The sequence below is a fragment of the Pavona decussata genome, unplaced genomic scaffold, assembly GCF_977016875.1.
Source record: "Pavona decussata unplaced genomic scaffold, jaPavDecu1.1 SCAFFOLD_27, whole genome shotgun sequence".
Classification (NCBI taxonomy): domain Eukaryota; kingdom Metazoa; phylum Cnidaria; class Anthozoa; order Scleractinia; family Agariciidae; genus Pavona; species Pavona decussata.
The window spans coordinates 1,445,786-1,465,591 of NW_028145450.1; the positions used below are offsets into that span (position 1 = coordinate 1,445,786).

A 19,806-nucleotide genomic window follows, 5' to 3' on the forward strand; every position below is an offset into this window, starting at 1 on the left:
TACACGCTATATAATTACTAGAGGGGGATCATGCCATTGACGTCATTGCACCACAAGAAGGGACCATTGTGCAATCCAGGTTGATGAGTCACACACAGTTGCTTATTTCCGTTATTTTTTTGGTGTTTTTTTCCTTTTTTTTTTTTTTGGTGAAAGCGGAAAAGAAAAAGTTTGAAAATACTTTTGGCTACAAAAGATACTGAGGTAAAGAACTTTAACACGAGGAAATAAAGCAGTACAGAGCCTCCACTGGCTTCAATTATTTCAGCTGGCCATGTGTCTTTCAGTAGAATATAGTATTCAATGACAAACTAGACTTTTAATTCACTTTTTATTGGTTGTTACTTGAAAGGATACTCCAAAACAAAGTTGGAAACCTTGTTATTTTTACACAACAGAAATGTTACTTCAAACGGTATTTAAAAGAAGTTTAAAAAAACAAATTAGTGTACACCTCGAACCCGGGTCGTTTGGTTCATATCTCCTATCACATCCACCAGACCAACGAGGACCATCTAACGTAGATTTTGATTTTTAACTTGATTCAGAGTTAGCCATGACAACAAATGAAAGCTAACTGTTGTTAAAATAGGTGATGAAACCGGTAAAGGGATCTGAGGGATGTTCTCTGTCTAAATGGAGCTCTATTGCCTCAGTTCTCTGCCGCCTTCGTCATGTTCTATTCCATATCAAGGGTGCTTACCATTTGCAGGAAAAATCCGGTTGGTGTAACCGTTGTATAATCAGTAAGGGATTTTCGAATCCGACCGATAAACAGAATGAGATTGCGCTTGCCATTTATCTATCAGACGGTTTCGTCCCGCTCTAGCCGGAAAAGGCCTGGAAACGGAGGATTAATTCAAATGTTAAGGAATTTTCCACCGTTCCGTCGCGGAAAAGAGAGTACCTCTGAGGGGTATACTCCACAATTTCTGAACGGAATTTCCGAAAAATTACCTTTCCATTTTTACCAACGTGCAGTCCAATTTCATTGGAACCGAAATGATTGACCATTTGTTCACTTCAAACCGAAATTCCCGGAAGTTTTGGCAAAATGCTAAGCACCCCAGACCTCAGTATCACGATTAAGAATACTAGTGCATGGATAGTGGAAACACCATAAGGTGTCTAATCAAGGAACAACTCTTTTACACTGAATACCGTGAAAAATGTAAAATATAAAAGAGACCGACTTCACAGCAAGGCAATAATTGAAAGAAGGCTATCAAGATGCTTCCTATATGCACTCCCAGTGCTTCCAACTATAATTATTTTTTCTTGTATCCCATCATACTTGATGCCAGTGTCTGAGTATCGATCCATTTAACTAAAAAATCACTGTAAGTCTAGGCGGACGCGGAACTTCATGTAAGCTGTCGGCGGGCCCGTGGATCCTCCATTGCAATTGCCATTTCAACCTAGCTCGCTTGCGGTAGTGAAAAAGTTGACACATATGACTGAATCCAAACTCGCACCTTTGGCCAAAATGGGCGGGGCCGTAGGACGACGTCCTTTATTTTAATTAAATTTTTTTTTTTTTCACACGGGACAACGTGCAGTCCAATATGGAACCGAAATTATTGGAATTACGATGATATGCGCTTCCCTTAGTGAGATTTTAGGGCAACGATAAAATAGTTGAAACTGAACCTAATTATCTGAAACTTTTCTTGGAAGTTTTGAGCCGGTTTACATCGTAACTCTGTGCGGCGATCCTGACCTTGAACTGACTCATGTCTCGGTTTACGGTACTGGCTAAATTATGTTTTCATACTTCGAATTATCATGGAGATAGCATTTTTTTTTTCTCAAATGACCAAAGGAACGCTAATCATTATCTCTTGATTATCTCCTGATTATGAAAATCCGTGATAAGGGTGGGAAAGAAAGTGGTGTATCCTAGATAGCCCTCGTTTACAACTGTTACTGCACCGCTAGTTAAATCGAAATCACGGCTTCGTTCAGCAGCGCCCGGGTGTTCCAGGAATTCTTCGCTCTGGTCACTTGTTGGATTTGAGTAATTCCATGTTCAAATCCTAGGCCACGCTATGCCATGAAATAGCGTGGCTTTTTTTTCTTTCTTTTCTTTGTGTAACAAGTCTTTGTTTTACCCAATGCATGTTTCTTTACTGTGAATGAAGCCTACGATATGCCGACATCCACTGACTTGAATACATACATTTCTTCATCATGGCCGCCTTTGACAGAGACAGCCGCACAGTGCATTGTTGTCGCTGTTTCATTTTTCTTTCTTACAATACTAAAACAATTGTCCTTAATGAGCGTGTAATGACAGGCAGCTGTCACGGTCAATAAGGAGACGCCAGTTATAATGACTTGTACCCGAAATGCACTGCACGAAAAATTGGATTTTCTTTTTTTTTTTTATTCGTATCAAAGATGAGGTCAAATATAATAACATTTTTGACAACACATTTGATGTGCATCAAAAATACGTCAAATATGTGAGGCCTTTGCATATGCCTTTGACTCGAATCAAAAGTGAGTTCAAATGTATTAACAACTTTGACCCTACCTTTGACGGGCGTCAAATTGAAATCAAACAACTTTGACTCCGCCTATGACGCGCATCAAAGGTGGATCAAATATGTGGTATCTTTACAAATATCTTTGATTCGAATCAAATTTGACTCCACCTTTGACGCACGTGAATCAAATGGGGCCTTTGTCGCCTGTGATTCGAATCAAAGGTAATCAAAGGTGGCCTTTGACATTCTTTGACCAGACATTTGATGTGCGCAAAGGCGTTTTTTCGTGCAGTGATGTTTCTGCCAGTTGCGTGTTCAGATCATGCGCAATTTCCTGTCAATTTCCATGAACCTTAGCTAGTTTAATAGCCTTAGTTCCCACGAGTCTCCTGTAGCTCATGATCAGTGGTAGAGCATCCGAACTAGTAATCGGAAAGTCTAAGGTTCAACTCCTGATGGGAGCACTCGGATCGATTTCGTTTCTCCGAGTATGCCTGTGCCATTCACGAAATAATACATTATCTTTTGAATTTGAGGTTGAGGAAGGGGATGCAGGCAGAGACCACTATCTATTTTGTGGTTTGGTGGGTCCTGTTCTAGTTAAGTAGTTTTGGCCACTTCTGTAACATGAAAAATAATTGAGAGTGAACTGTAAAAATGCTAGATTCTTGTAATACAGGGGCTTCCAACAGTTCATTTCTCTGGATATATCTGTTCGGAAGACCTAAACCACCTCACAAATTCGAATTTCGTTTTGATGAAAATTTAAAGTTTTCTTCAGCAAACTGTCAAAGTTATGTCGGTTCAAAATTTCGTAACCGGCACTGGAAATGAAATTCCTTTCGTTTTCGAAGGGGCAATATAAATTAGGAAACTTAAGCAACGACAACGGCGGTCACGGAAACGAAACATCACTTGAAAATATTACCTTAGCTTCATTTCAATGCATTTGCGCTAAAGCAAACTACACAGGAATCAAACTGCATGGTAGGTCGGGGGTGTTCGAGAATGAAAAAATCACCCGGTCGTGTGCTCACGTCAGGCTCCATGCACAAAACCTTGAATTTGGTTATTTCACGTTATCGTTTTGCCGAGGACGGCAAAGAAAATTTAAAACGCACGTGCAGGGCGATTGTTTTTCCTCATTAAACCGTATTGTTTTGCGGTTTTGTTGTTCATGTTACCGCTGCCGTCGTCGTTGCTAATAAGGTCTCTCACCCCCAGTAGTAATATTAATTCAGTTTCCTTAAATTTTCTGCAACTTCAATTTCCAACGATTAAAGCACCCCAACAGTTCAATCTGTATTAGCTGTCACAAATATGCTGTGAAGATAGGAGCTAGTTGGCTGATGCAGCCATTAACTGGCTTAAATTTTGAGCATTCGGTAGTATTTTTCTGAATAGGTTCTTCAATTGTAATAAACTCCTCGGGGGAAAAAGAGAAGTTGAGGTCGTTTTTAGGGGCGTAAAGGGACTACCCGGTAAGCCGTAGTGGTACATTTTTCTTATTTGTTTTTTACTGTGAAAAGGTAAGTAAGTCATCCATGATTAATTGCGGTTGTACCATCATCAACTATACAGCTGTTTCGACAAAGGTTGTCGAAAAAAAGCACAAAAGCCTACGCGACAATGCCAAAAGGTAATCCGGGAAATACCCCGGCAATAAATTTCAAGAAAAGCTCAGAATCCATAATGCTTCGACCGTACAGCGAAGACTTGAGATGGCGGGCAATATGGATTCTGGGCTTTTCTTGAAATTTATTGGGTATTTCACAGACTACCGTTCGGCATTGTCGCGTACGCTTTGACGCTTTTTTGGACAACCTTTGTGGAAGCAGCTGTATATAGGCAAGGGAACCACAAAACAAAAGGACGGCACAAAACAAAAGCCTTAATGAGCAGAAAACACTGATCGCTCTAAACGTGCGTGCGTTTTAAATTTTGATATATTTCTTTGCCGTCATCTGCAAAACAACTTGAACGTGAAATAACCAAATTAAGGTTTGTGGAGAACGTGAACACACGACGGTGAATCTTAACTTGAACAACTTGGTTCCTGGGCCAGTATAGTTCGCCGTTTCTGTAGCCGAGTCGAATGAGTTGAAATATGGCGAAGAAGTACAAATGAAGTAAAGTAAATTTTCAAGTGACGTTTTCGTTGTCGTCGCCGTCAGCTGTCGTTGCTTAAGTTCCCTTAAGTTCGCGGCAATGCGGACATACATTAATTCCCTTTGGTTTAGCTAGAGCCCATACAGTAGTCAACTCAGTGGGTGTGGCAGCAAGTAATCTCGGTCTGATCAGGAGTACTCCACGCAATTTTTGGTGGAGGCGTGCCGCTTGGTTCTCCAAACTCTAACCCTATTTCAGACCAAAATATGCAATTTTTCGGTACCTCTTTCGAACTGTCCTTTAAAATTCATACCCATTTTCAGACCTAGGCCCGGTTGTTCAAAAAGCGGAGCGGATAACTCTATCCAGTGGATAAATCGCTCTCCTGCGGATAAATTATGTACTCCAACCAATTTATTCGCTGGATAGCAACTTATCCGCTGGATACTGAGTATATCACACACTAAAAATTAAAGTGTTTTATTACAAATGTGGAAATGTAAAATTACACTTCTTTTTAGTGTAAACTGTTACACTAAAATTACAATGTAATGTTACACCAGTTCTTTGGTAATTTTACAGCGCGTTTCAGTGTAAAAAAATATCTATTTTTTTGGGAATAATAATACACAGTGTTAAGTGTATTTTTACACTTTTTTAGATTGTAACACAATACACAAATCTGAAGTTTACTATTACACCAATAGCAGGGTAAATTTACAGTTCTGTGAGGGTAGTTTTATTATCGCAAAGTGTAAAATAACACAGATTCTGACATAATCATTTGAACATGTTATGTCAGTCTTAAAACTGTTAAATAGAACACCAAACCACTGAAGTCTGGTTTACACAAGGGGGAAAATAGCTAGAAGTTTACATTAAACTTTTTTGTTGCAAAACTAACAAGAATAAGAGTAAGCTAAAAACTAAGCAAAAAAACGGGTACACTTGCAGCCTGGCTCAATTTGTTAGATTCTCTTGTTTTCAACATGCGAAAAAAGCCACGTTTCGTAGGGTTTTTTCCTTCCGAGCTTCTTTACGTTTTCCCTCGTCCTCTGACTCGCTTTCACCCGTTGAGCTCAAAGATTCTGGATAGCCAGTGCCATCAGAATCGTCATGTCCAGTGTTGTCATTCTCTGCCTCATCAGTTTCTTCAAGAAGTTCAGGATGGTTTCGGTAAATACGAGATTCAAAACTTGAGAAGAGTTTGTAGGTCTGTAATAACCTGGCCTACCACATGTGACAAGAAAATTTGCATCATGCGAATGAGTTCTTCTGATGTGAGCCACTAGTTTTTTAAAGCTTCTAAAAAGCAAGTGGCTACACTCTGGTTTGTAGCAGGGGTAGACTTCAGCAGCATCCATGTCTAAAGTCCCATGAACTTCAGAAATTTACAACGAAAGCTGGCAACGGGACTCCAATTTTGCAACGCTGTTTAAGTTACGAAAATATTTCTGTAGTCCCAAACAAAGAACAATCAATCAATTTATCATGCAAATGATATCACGTATTTGCGGTTACCTGCACGGGACTCTTTGTTTCATTGTAGTTCTCTTACTTTGCGTTATTGAGTGGGTTGTGTGTACCCAAGAAGGCCTGGAAAGTGCCCAAATCTTGACACATGTTTTATAATTCAAATTTATCAGAATTTCTACAAAGATTTGTTTCAGTGATGGAGATGAAATTCAGGAGCTGCAAAGCAGTGTGCCAAAAAAAAAAAAAAAAACAAAACAAAACAAAACCTCAACTTGATAAGAAAGCCATGAAAACTGTTTGGTTGGTCTTAGGTTAAGTTACCAAAACATTTCCGGCTGTGGTCACAAACAGAGAACAATGAATCCACCGCGTATTTGCGGCTACCTGCACCGTAAATTATGTGCATTCAGTGACCCTTTTGTTTCTTTTTACTTCCCACCCTTTGGTTTACAACAATCGGACCACGTTCCTTCTTATAGTATATGGATGAGCTTGTTTTGCGCTTTGATGTACATTTTTTCTTTTCATAGGAGCGGTCCACGAGTGTTGCGGTTACCGGGTGACGGAAACTAAACTGATAGTGCGAAATTTTTTATCCAATCATTAAGCTTTATTGCAGATAATGAAACTTGACAAATTCTTCGACAATCCTGCGGGATGCCTCTTTCCGTTCGCCTAGTCTTTGAGGGAGGTTGTAAAGTTAAAGCTCCGGGATTATTTTCATCTTTTCGAGTCAGCTACTGAGAATGGAAACAGAAAATGTAGAGGTATGGACTACTCAGGCTGTAAGCCAGTGGCCAACAAGTTTGTGCGAGCCCTACAGCAAATATTCCGAGTCGTGCTTGGGTGAGTATATAATTCGCATGTGTTGCTTTTATGCCAAGTGGCGATCACTGCTGGATCCTTTAAGTTTACAACTGTAATTTAGGCCTTTCTTTCGGATGTTAGTTTATGTTTATTACAACAAACTCAGTGCATGTTTAATACTATTTTCCATGAATTTTGGGCCCGTTAAAGCATTTATTAGCGAGGCGAATGTGTTTTACCGCCAAAATTTCACGTGATCACAGGCGCAACGACGAATTTTTCTTCGAAAATGGCTGCATTGATTCGTTGTTTTCAGAAATGGATATTGATGGGGCAATGCACTACTCGGACTTGTAGAAAAAGGAGGGGATGTTTTGGCAGAACAGCTAATACTGTGTTGGACACCGCCTGAAAATCATCAGAAAAATAAATTACCTCGCGCGGAATCAGGGAAAAGCGTCGGGAGAAGCCCTGAATATGTAAGTGAACACGTGTTTCCTTGAACTAACGTAGGGAAAACTGGGACGAGCTTTAAGTGCCGCTGAAATGCGTCCGCGATTATTTTGCACTTATGCAGTTGGATGCAGTTGTACAAAAATTTACACATACAGTAGGCACTGGCAGAACTGTCTTGTTTGTATCGACTCAGTGTGCAGCTACCATAACTTGACCTGAGCGAGACAAGTTCTTCAAGCGAGCAGTGTGGACATGTTCAACTTTGCTAAGCTCTGAGACTGACAAGCTAAGATACAAAGCTTAATTTCTTAGTTTACTATACTTGCCTTTATGTTGTGTTGTGTTGTCACGTCATTTTAACTTTGCTTTTAGCTTACGTACTTGTATTTCTTTGTTGTTAACTGTGATTTTCGATTTGAAACATTTTAAACCGGTTTTCAGGTGTTAAGACAATTGGGTTTTTTTTGTTTTGGTTTGTTTTTTTCAGCTATTATTATAAGGCTTGATAAGAAATTGAACAGTTTAGAAAATTGAATTGAATTTTAACCATTAGACTTACATTAATTACACAGAAATTACTGTTACAGTGTGACTGCGAAAACCGTGAACACTTGAGAATTTCATGTATTTCTGGAAAGTTCATATTCTTGAGATCAATAAGATGCAAGATTGAACCACAAGAAAAAAAAATAGAATAATACCTTACAGCTTGTGGTTCATTTTTCATGTATCAGGATTGCTTTTCTTTTTCCAAACAAGAAATGTTTGAGATATTATATTTCTAGTGTTATAAACAGTTGGCGTAGTGTCACTGTAAGATGTAAAATTATGGCATTAAAATTGGAAATAAGTTTAAAAATAGGTATCACATATTATAATAATTTTGAAAGTTTCTAACTGATTAAGATTAATTCATCATTTTGTTACGCAGCAACAGTGGTAGTCAGCCGACAACTAGGATGACAAATTTGAAGGGGAAGGCGCATTCAGCAACTCAAGAGTGAGAATTAATTTTTTGTTCCATTTTGTTTTGGTCAGCACCTAGTTAGTTTTCTCAGGAGTCTGCAAATTTCAGTCTAGTACTTGAAGGTGCATGTTTTCTTTAGTTTAGAATATAACACAAACCTGGACTATGCTATAACGCAGCGAGCTAGTAACATGCCAGGGAAAGGCTTTTACGCTTTATACACTTTACACTTTATTAATATTACATGTATTTTCAACAAATATATAACAAAGACAATTTACAGAACCCGCGATACCATGGAAAACTTCCTATGTACAAATTCAGCAAGACTCTGTCCAATTTTTTGGTTGCTTGCAATTGTCAGATGACCAGAGTGCACATTTAATTGATCCTGTTTCTTGTAATTATCTTGAATCTTGACTTCAGGTTGATTGGGTTGTGTTGACTCAAGAATTAAGGCTTGGAAAGAGCCCAAAACTTGACACATGTTTTATAATTCAAATCGATGAGGATTTCTACAATGATTTCTTTCAGTGATGGAGATGAAATCCAGGAGCTGCAAAGCAGTGTGTCAAAGAAAATGACAAAACATCAGCCAGAATAGAAAGCAAGGGTAAGAACAAACATGTGTGGTTTACATTACTTCAATTAAATGAAGTACTTAGTGGATCGGCATGTAATCATAGTATTTATTTTGTTTTCATTCAAACCAGGTACATGTAATTTAATTGTTTTACCATACTTGTAAGACAATCTTCACACTGGTTAAGTTGGGATAACAAACTAAGTAGTTTCCGTTGCGGTAGAAAAATGATATTGTATTTAGGGTGCACCTGAAAACAAATCTGTGGTCTCAGATCATTTGGATCATGCCACATCAAGGAAGCGACGAATCCTTGTCCAGAGTGGATTCATCGGTTCTTTCGATGCGGCATGATCCGAATGATCTGTGATCACAAATCCGGTTTTGGATTCTCCCAAAAAAATGCACCCTTAGTTGATTTGGAATTTTTTGGAGTCCATCTTCCTTTTGTCAAATTGTATTTTTCAACTGTTTTTTTTTTTTTTTTTTTTTTTTTTCACACTACATTTCACACTCCTGGGTTAACTTGAGACCTTATACCCCCCTCCATGCAGCAATTAAACATGAAGATTTTGTTACCTTTAGAGGGATCATAAAGGCCTAATCGTCATTTTTCTTTTATTTATTTCCCATAAATTGAAATTCCTTTTTGCACATCCTTACAGGTTTGTTGACAAAGCTGACATACGTGAAGGAGAGGCTACCACTGCTTCAAATCATAAGGCTTCTACTTCCCAGTATGTAGAGAACTTTTTATTTGCAACTCAGCATTTTGTTATTTCATGCCAGCTTCCAATTGCAATTTTTTATGCTTAGTGAGTAATTCCATTATCCATCACTCTTGCTACATTCCCTTCTTCAGTCTATCTTGTAAACCTTCTCTTAGCCTGCAGCCAGTATATAGGAAGATTTTGTTTTGATATGTTGGCTGAAAAATTGCACACTGTCCTTGATGTTTTATTTATGTTCCATTTGCAATAATTCCTGTCTTATATACCTGTAGGATTGGTGCCAAATCTGATGCTAAAGCAGCCACTGGACCAAGTAATAAGGCATCTACCTGCCAGTATGTACTGTATATTCAAATATCCAGAACTTTTAATTCCGCAACGTTGCAGTAATATATTTTTTATTGCATTTTATTGTTTCCTTTGATTAATGCCTAATGTGTAACAATAGTTATTTGGATTATTTTATTTGTTTTCTGTTATGTTTGTGAATCATTTCGTCATGACTAATTTAAATCAATGCATTGCATCAAAGAATTGTAAAGATATCCTAGAAGGGTGGAACAAAACAGTGCATGGGTTTTCTGGGTCTTTATTTTAAACACCTGTACACCTACTTTTGTATCAGCTTGTTGTCAAATGAGTACACAAAGCTCCCAAAGGAACAATGGTGAAGATGAAGCTTTCGCAAAGTCATGATCAGATATGATTTGTTTTGATTATGGTTATAACTTGCACTGGTTAAAGTTTAAAGCTTTCATAATCAAAGCGTGTTTTGTTTTACTTATGACCCTGGTTCACCAGCCAGGCAGTTAAGTAAGGTGGTGATACCCGCCTTTGACTTACGACCCAGTCAGGTGGTTTTGCCCGCCTGTCACTGGGGGTCATAATTAGAACAAGACACTTTTTATAGAGTTAGGTTACAAGTTTGAGTGAAGCTTTTACCATAAGATCACATCATAACATCTTACCTGTGTTTTGTTTTCATGCCATGACCTTGGTCCGCCGGCCAGGCATTAAGTAAGGTGGTGATACCCGCCTTTGACTTATGACCCAGTCAGGTGGTTTTGCCCGCCTGTTACTGGGGGCCATGAATTGAACCAAAGTACTTAAATCAGTTTCTTTGATGTGGTATCAAATTACAAAATCTTTCCTCTACCAGGTTAATTTGTTTTCCTCATGGTGCTGGCCAGGTCCACAAGACAGGCCATAACTTAAATAAGGTGGTTATTCCCTCCTTTGACCAGTGACTTCATGGACGGAAACTAAGCATGTTTTCATAAGGAGAGTTCTTTTTCCAAAACCTTTTTTTCAGTAGAGAAAGTAAGGTGTCCTTTATTCTTTTGATCATTGACTTTTTTCGTTTTGCTAAGACACCTTTTCACTGTATTAGTTCATAAATTCCTAATGCTAACGGCAGGTATTAATACCTCTTGCAAAAAAATGTTGTGGAAGAAGTAGGGAATTGATGCTGTGGCCTTCAATGTTGCAATCTACTCTCTTGAAGGAAAGATTAGCATACAATGTATTATTATTATTTATGATGTCAGGAGAGGTATAAGAAGCATTTGATACATTAAATTTCCTTGGCTTATGTCTTTTTCTGGTTTCTACTCTTTGTATAGAAGAGAAGTCTATAGTGGCTCTCCTGTGTTTTCCGCTAATTCTGGAAAAGGAGTCAAAGCAAGTGAAGAAGCCACAAGAGTTCTTTGTTAAGGTAAAAAATTGATTTCCTTCCCTAAACAAGTAACTTGTGATCCTTTCGTGGAAGAACAGATGCAATTTTTTGTATTATTTGGCCAACCTTTGCTCAAAGTTGTCCTCTGTACTTCTCGAAAACTTTATGTAAGTTCAGTAAAAGTAAATACTAGCTAGTGCAAGACATTTGCAAATACGTGTAGAAAGAAGGGAAACTCCCTTCTCCACATTCAAAATTATGTTTTCTTTTATGCCAGTTTTATGTTGATCAATCAAGAAAAAGGTTTAGAACATTGTCTATAACAACTCTTTTCTGCAACTTTATTTTTATACAGGTTGTGGAGACAAAAGAAGAGGCACTCCAAGATCTTAGAATAGATGCATCACCTTCTCTCCTTATTGTTGGCAATATGACGAAATTTTAGTTGTAGGCCACCTCTCGGCTCTTAAATGTCTAATTTCTTTGTATTATACTCTGAACTTTTGCTATCCAAAGGCCTGTTCTAACACTTACTGCTTTGTGATTGTCAAGTAAAGGTGAATATAGTACGGCTAATGAGTTGCATGTACTTAATGTTTCAAAATATCTGGTTGAATGTCAACAAGGTTATTTAGCTCTGAAGTGTGCGGCTGCCGCGCGTATAGAAATGTCTTCTATATAAAGAATTTTGAAAATGCCTTATAGATTTGAAAATTTTTAATCATCTTGTTCCTTCGATCTTGTCGTTATTGCTGGAACAATTTTAATCAGTTAAGAGATATATTGAGCCATACCTGTACGCTCAGAAATTAAAGAAGAAAAAAATTTCTGGTGGTTCAAGACCAAGCTTCTGTTGTATTTTTTTCTTTTTCCTTTCTTTTTTGTTTTTGTTTTGTTTTATAGTCCATGAATCAGAGTAATTTTACACAAGGCGTAAGGTGTAAATCAACGCTAAAATACGTCGTAGCCAGCACTGCAAAGGTTTACCAGGCGGTTGTGTAATTTTACACATGATATGGTTGTAAACTGCAATGATTACACTTAATTCAGGGGAAAATTACAATCACTTGAAGTGTAATTTTACATTGTTATTTATGTATAGAATTACGAATCAAAAACGTCTACCGGTGCTGGCAACGTCAGCACACCATTATTTGGTGTAATATTACCCTTCTTTCTCGCTTTCATTACACTACTTCGATGTGTAATTTTACACTTTGCAAAGTAGTATAATACCCTTATTACACCATTTTGCGTGTAATTATACAATCCCTTTGAGTGTTAAACTACACTGTTGGACTGTGTGTAATAATACACACCAAAAAAAGGCTGCCGGGGCCGGCAAGGATTTTACACTTTTTTTGGGTGTAATAATACACTTTAATTTTTAGTGTGCATGAGTAGCTCTTTGGACAACCATGCCTTGATCTCTAGATTACATACCCGTTTTCACACTTTCAAACCTAAATGGTTACAATCTATATGATATACCTATATAGCTGATATAGGAGAGTACCCTAGCTCCCACCTCCCCGAGTTTAATCGCATGAGAACAGCGTTGATAAGTTTCATTTTGCATTGTTGGCCACTAGCTTTTGTTATGCTATTTTAATACTCGAAAATGTGTCGCAGTGCAAATTTTAATCCCTCGAGTCAGTTTTGAGGCGGCGCTTTATTGTTGCTTTTCCCTTTTTGTTTTTTATTCAAAGGCGGCGTTTATCCGGCGGAGGAGGCGCTTATGATTACGTTGAAAGTGAAAATTTAGCCTGTGTGCAAACTATGCCTACTGCACGCAATTTTTGAAATAGGAGACGCCTACGTTCTTGAGCCACGGGCGGCAACTGGAATTTGAATTTTTCCCTTTTTTGGGCGTCTTCACGCCATCGCGTTTTGTAACGTCAAGCCACAGCCATCAACAAGAGCTTTTCTTGTCCGTAGTAAGGAGCAAAACCACGCCGAAAAAGGAAACATTCGACCGGTTGCTGTCAGGTCTGTGCTTAAACTCCCTATTGTCCTTCCTCCAACAACCAGAAACTTAAATTAAAACAGTCAAGTATATAACTTTCTCCTTTTGTAGTTGGTTGAAACAAACCCACACCGCTTGCCAATTTATTTCGAGTAACTCCATATGCCGTTCTACAGCTCAAGTACTTCGGAGCCACTTTAATTGTTATTCAAGGGCGGTGCTTGTAAAGTTTTGGCTTTTAATACCTCGGTGAAATTATGAATGTGTAGAACTCACGTTACACAGTTGACCGAAAACAAAGGAAACAAAAACGTTAAAACAATACAGGCAAGGAAAACAATAACCTATACTATAACACAAAGAAAAACACCGAGGTAAAATCAAACTGTTTTGCGGCGTTTATTTGAGGGAAGCGCTTGTAAGTGTTTATGCTAGTACTCGGTGTTTATCAAAGGGAGCCTTGTTTTGTTGTATGAGTTTACGACATTAAATATACGTATGTATATATAAACAACTGCCCAAATGATTTCTCCCAACCCCAGGCTGTTGAAATTGTAGTTTTTAACTGATAGAGATCTCAGTCATTTTTAACATGCATGTATCATGGAAGTTACCAGACACCATGACGTTACACCGAGTCAAGGCAATTACATGTAGTCATTTGAAGGCAAAATATCCGATCCTTTGAAGGCGTGGTGACTTGCTTGATTTAGCGATGGGAACAATACGGGATAATTAGCTCTGCTTATTCGCCTTTTACAAACACCTGGATGAGGCATGCCGTGCAACAGCATTGAATACGGGAACTGGCTAGTGACAAATGGCCATTATTTTTTGCATTCACTTCCACCAGCTAGCTACAGTCGCCCGAGCAAACAAAGGCCATCTCTCTTATTTTCAGCTAACACGTGAAGTAATTGAAGGATGCTAGGAGACGTCTGTACGCAGGCCAGTTTAAAACGCGCCGTAATTTGGCATGACCATAGCGACAAGACGTTGAGAGATACCGGAGTTTTACAGACCTTTGGATCGGTAAAATACCGTTAAAAGGGTCATAAATTATAGACAGCTATAGACAGCATTGCTGATCCATACGAAGGCAAAACCGTAGGCCAGGAAATATAAACTGGAAAACTGATACATGTATATGTATAAAAACCCCGATATTTCTGTGTGGTGAACCCGCCGTCACCGCTCCATCCAAAATCATCATCAACTTGCCAGCCTCTCCTGTTTCAGTCGTTTCATTTGAAGGAAGGAAGGAAGGAAGGAAGGAAGGAAGGAAGGAAGGAAGGAAGAAAGGAATGAGTGAGTGAGTGAGTGAGTGAGTGAGTGAGTCAGTGAGTGAAAGAATGAATGAATGAATGAATGAATGAATGAATGAATGAATGAATGAATGAATGAATGAATGAATGAATGAATGAATGGATGAATGGATGAATGAATGAATGAGTGAATGAGTGAATGAGTGAATGAGTGAGAAAGAAATGAGTGAGTGAAAGGAATGAGTGAGTGAGTGAGTGAGTGAGTGAGTGAGTCAGTGAGTGAAAGAATGAATGAATGAATGAATGAATGAATGAATGAATGAATGAATGAATGGATGAATGGATGAATGAATGAATGAGTGAATGAGTGAATGAGTGAATGAGTGAATGAGTGAATGAGTGAGTGAGTGAGTGATTGAGTGAGTGAGTGAGTGCATGAGTGAATTCAGCTTCTGATGAATGAATGAACGAATGAATGAAGGATGGATAGAAAGAATTAAGGAAGGAAGGAATGGACGAATGAATAAACTAACTAATAAAGGAATGCCCTAATTTTTCAATTAAATTTAAAATACTTTAAAAAATTTGATAAAATCTGAAAATGACGACTTGTTGCTGCGATGTCGCTCTCTCCGTCACTCAAGCCCGTTTTGAGTAAGCCATGCGCTCAGAAACCAAGGCGAAAACCCGGAACCTTGAAAAACATCTCAGCTTCCCTGACCGTGAAATCAGCCTTGCTCTTTTTTTAGATTATCAGCTTCCAAAACCCGAAAAAACCCACGTGCGAATCCCCCCCCCCCCCACCCCCCCCGACTGAAATTAAAAATAAATCCGAATAAAATGTCCCACCCAGATCAAAATCCCCAACCTCGTTCCCAGGGCTCAATTGTCTCTCCCAATTCCCAACGACACTAAAAAAGTTTTAGCAGTTTACAGGCAGGAAGCTGATATCGGATGCGCTAGCTAAATGTACAACGTTAGCGCTGAGAGAGCTGGGGGCGAGTTGCTCTGTTTATTGTCGCTAGGTAACAGTACGTCACATGACTTCTAAACTTTCCCGAGATGACGGTATTCTAGAACAAAAACATTTGTTCTGTGCGGTTGATTTCGTGGTTGGAGTTGAATTATCTCTCTGGAAACAAGAAAAGAGCAACTTCTAAATACTTTGGTGGCTGTTAAACCCTACAAAACTAGTATAAACATGACAGATAGAGACGCAAGAGGGATTCGAGCGACATCTGCGGGTAGATTTCCCGACTCAACATGGCGTGCTGGAACCCCAAGTCTTTATCACGAAAAATGTGCTCCACAAATCGAAAGAGTGAAATCAGCTCCGCCGAGAACTTACGCTCAAAGAGAATACGCCAAATGCGATGTTGTTCGAAATGACGAGATATGGAAAAATCGTTGTCGCAACGAGGGCAAAATGACAAGAAAATGGTAAGCGTGCTCCTTCGATAAGCTAAAAATTATTCGGCTTTCGTGGTACAAAAACTTAGTGATTACCGGGGAATGGTACCAGTTAAATGGAGTCAAATATAAGGTAGAGTTTAAAAAGAACAAAGGAAAGTGCGCTCAGAAAAATCCATGTATTTGTATTGCTCTTAGAGTCTGTAACTATAAAACAAGCCATTTAGTTCCGGGTTGACACTGCAATATACCGGGTTTGCATCAGTGCCAATACTGTATATGAACTGTATATGACAACGCACTTTTTCTCGTGAATTTGCATTTTGGTCAGTTGCATCGCTTCAATTCACTTGTGAATGTATTCAAGCACACGGTCCTAACTGGGGACATTCTACAGATCAAATTGGAATTGGAAATTCGGTTTTTGAGCTCGAGGGGAAAACTGCAAAATTACATACCTCTAGGAGCGAGGGCGAACTAACAACAAACTCAGCCCATGACGCCAATTCTGGGATTTAAACCTGAGCCACACTGGTGGGAAGCGAGTGCTCTCACCAATGCGCCACTCCTGCTCCCGTGATCTAAATATAAAGACAATATGGAAATGAATGACAAGGAGAGGCTGTAGATTGGTGTCTAAAATGGAATGTTTTGTCAGCAAACCTCTAAACTATTTTACAGTATCCAAGTCGTGTTTCTTTATGATGTGGCCCTGTTCTTCCACTGTACTACCCTCATAAAAATTTTATGAAATTCAATGGACGTCAGAGCTAATCGAATGCTCTTTATAAGCAGGGATGAGCTTTTCAAATGTCATGAAATTCTGGTGACATGGCTGTTCTGTTTAAAATTTGTATTTGGAAGGAAAACTACCTGTGATTCTAAATGTGTTAAGTAAACCCAATGAAATGTCCTTGGAAGTTTATGTTGCAGTCACACTATCCGGGAAGGGGCCAGAGAACTGCAAATGACAGGGAAATGATGGTCATGCCTTGTAGGGGGCAAAATGTCGGATTGGTACTGCTTAGAGTCAGTAAACTGAAATAACCCGTGTGAACAGTTTATTTTCTGGTATCCCTTTGGGTACAGAGTTTTGCAAGACTTTTGATGGTTTTTCTTTTTCGAAAGACCATTTGCCAAGGCACATATATATACAATGTGGACTGGTCACTTAGAACGAAAGTGATAAAATCTAGAAATGTGATGTCATTCACAAGTGAAAACAATGCAGAAAACTTTCTGATTTCACCCACTGGTCGTCCAACCCTTGCTTTTCCAGGCCAGCCTGCAGTTGTACTGTATGCTCTAACTTGTTTGTTGTCAATTAACTTTTCAGGGAAGAGAACTGGGGTTTTCTCAAAGATTATGATCCAAAGGTAAGAACATATTTCTAATGCTATATGCTAAATAAATTCAAGAAAAAAAGCCTATAAAAGTTAGAGCAAAATACTTATATTACACCCATAAGTTTTTCAAACATGATTTTCCAGCTGTGATTCACACTCGTCTGTCATGATTCACCAGCCTGGATTTGCTCATGTTCAGGAGATAATTTTGAGAAAACTACACTGTCTTGTAAATTCAGTCGATTTTTTTGTTATATGAAGAATGTTACTATTTTTCAGGAAGCTGGTATAAATGTGCTATGGACTCAGATTTTATTGTCAAATTTCCATCATAATCAATTTTTCCTCCATCAGTCAAGAGCAAATCACGACAGTCAAATTGATCATACAGCATGGCTGTCAAATCTGTCAAATGTCTGAAAAATCCAATCCTCTACACAGCCCTGAAATCAACTAAAAATGAATTTATTGTGGATCTAGGATGATCAATCTGTTTGTTTGTATCAATTTATTTTAGGGAAGACTCAAGCCCAAGAAAGAACTGCCAGAAAAAGTCAGTGTATATTCAGACAAAGTTCCCAACACTACAAGTCGTCAGTTTGGCCACAGAGTGAAGAGTGCTCCGGCGAGAACTATGCAAAAATTTGAAAGGCTGACAAACTACAGAGTGAAGACAAACAAGGAGTTGCTTTGTTATGACTAAAACTGATCAGTCTTGGAGTTTGGCGTAGAGACAGATAATGATACGAATTTTTGCTTAAAGAAAATATCCATTCCCCATCCTTGGAAGGTTGTTTGGTTTGGATCTTATCACCTAGGCTCCATTAGCAACCACTGTTCGGGAAAATAAGTGTGCACTCTTCTCCTGAAGAGCTCGCTTGGGGAGGAACAAAGACCGGACTCAAGAGAGTGGCAGAAATCAAGCCCTCCCTAGAAGTTCAGTTTAGTATCATATTCTCCTTTAAAAATTTTGGCTTTTGAGAGCGCACCACCCCCTCCCCTTGCCCCTCAGAATTTCCTATGACCTTCCAATGGTGAGGTATGGATATTTTCAGGAACCGCATTGAATAGAGCTTAATGGTGGAGGGCGTTATCAGTTTCAGGAATAAAAAAAAGCAACAAAGTTTTTATAATATTTTAAATTGTTGGCAAATTCAAGGGTTGATTAATATCAAGTTAAAGTACTTCAAAAAACCGTACAAAATGTCATAACATGCTTGTAATCAAGGATATATTTGTAAACAGAGGACAGTTTAGATGTTGACTGACTACTTGGCCATGTGCAAGAAAGGTCAAATGTGCAGTTCCAGAGAATATCCATACCTCCATTCACAGAAGGGATTTACTCTAGGACCCTCCCTCCTCCCATCACCCATCTGGAAATTCCAATGTCCAATGTATCTTCATACATGCCTTTTAACCTTTAACCGCTAATATCAAAGAACAAATTCTCCTATCTTGTCCCCATACTTTTCTTTAAAAAGCACTTTGGAGAAGATATTAAAATATCAAGAAAATTCACCTTGGGTGATCATATCCTTAATTCTTGTGACCTCGAGTTGAATAAGCATTGATATTACAATGAGAAATTTGATGTTGATCACTATTAGGGCTTAAAGGGTTAAATTCTTCAGCCTTTAAGAACCCTAGCCAGAAAAGGTGTCTGCTGTTGCAAGTTATGATAATCCCCACCCCCATGGTATTTCCAATCCCTTCTGTGGGGGAGGGGGGATATGGATATTTTCTACATGATCTGAGGAAAAAATAATGTAATGCTTAGATTTTATAAAGTTTCTTGAAATGGTCATGTATCTGGCATCCAGCCTTGTTATAAATGCATTTATGCACAGTTTAGGACAAAATATTATAAATATTATTATAATAATTATTGTAAATTAACACAGCACAAGCTGAAAAAGAATGTATTTACCAACCTAAAGTTCATTTTAAATGTATTACTATTGGTAGGTTTTGTGTAAATAAAAAAAAGCTAGCAGATAAACTTTAGTCAGTGATTGGGTCCAGTGTGGGCACGTACCTTACCTCAAGTCTGAAATCTCTAACCTCCAAGAAATATGAACTAGGCTTGATTACCAGCATCCTCGTTCCCAGAGCCTACGATCTTTTGGTCAGCGGTTGAATCGTAGGCCCTGGTAACAGCCGTAACATCCGGTAGCGCACGCTCAGTGTGATAAATTACCATTGCGCTTGCTCAGTATTATTATTGCTCAGTACTGCTCAGTATTAAGAAGTAAAGACAAATGCGCAGAAGCGTAGCATTTTTCACCTTATAGCGCATCAGGTTTTCGACAGCCAATGAAAAAAAAGATATTTTTGGATGGACCCAGAGCCACTTGTTCAACAATTTAAAAAAAAAAAACGTTGGGGCTCTGGGGACGAGAATGGATTACCAGTAGACGGCGTGCAGAAGTGCAGACATGTCCCATTTCCACTTCATGCAGTTCATGCGGAAAGAAGAGTTTCTTCTTTCCATGTGAAGCAATGAAAACAGGAGGTAACTACATG

General features: G+C 38.6%; 1 protein-coding gene and 1 long non-coding RNA gene across 3 annotated transcripts; both read left to right on the plus strand.

Annotated features, from left to right (window-relative positions):
• The first annotated feature begins 7,438 nt into the window (after positions 1–7,438).
• Positions 7,439–12,139, plus strand: LOC146485256 (uncharacterized). 2 transcript variants are annotated; one of them, XR_014863451.1, is made up of 6 exons: positions 7,439–8,337; positions 8,839–8,917; positions 9,553–9,624; positions 9,891–9,953; positions 11,241–11,332; positions 11,649–12,139. It is a non-coding gene; the product is annotated as an uncharacterized LOC146485256 (long non-coding RNA). The 2 variants fall into 2 exon arrangements; XR_014863452.1 differs by lacking the exon at positions 9,553–9,624.
• Positions 12,140–15,580: 3,441 nt separating this feature from the next.
• LOC146485257 (ciliary microtubule inner protein 5-like) lies at positions 15,581–19,282 on the plus strand. Its single transcript, XM_085103709.1, has 3 exons — positions 15,581–15,964; positions 17,271–17,310; positions 17,798–19,282. The coding sequence occupies exons 1-3, from the start codon at positions 15,726–15,728 to the stop codon at positions 17,981–17,983; spliced, it is 465 nt and encodes a 154-aa protein (XP_084959835.1). The 5' UTR covers positions 15,581–15,725; the 3' UTR covers positions 17,984–19,282.
• The last annotated feature ends 524 nt before the right edge of the window (positions 19,283–19,806 follow it).

What these genes read in the sequence shown, in the direction of transcription:
- LOC146485257 (XM_085103709.1), top strand. Translation starts at nt 15,726, where the DNA reads ATGACAGATAGAGACGCAAGAGGGATTCGAGCGACATCTGCGGGTAGA. An exon ending in GGCAAAATGACAAGAAAATG is followed by an intron (nt 15,965 to 17,270) that starts GTAAGCGTGCTC and finishes TTAACTTTTCAG; the next exon opens with GGAAGAGAACTGGGGTTTTC. An exon ending in TCAAAGATTATGATCCAAAG is followed by an intron (nt 17,311 to 17,797) that starts GTAAGAACATAT and finishes AATTTATTTTAG; the next exon opens with GGAAGACTCAAGCCCAAGAA.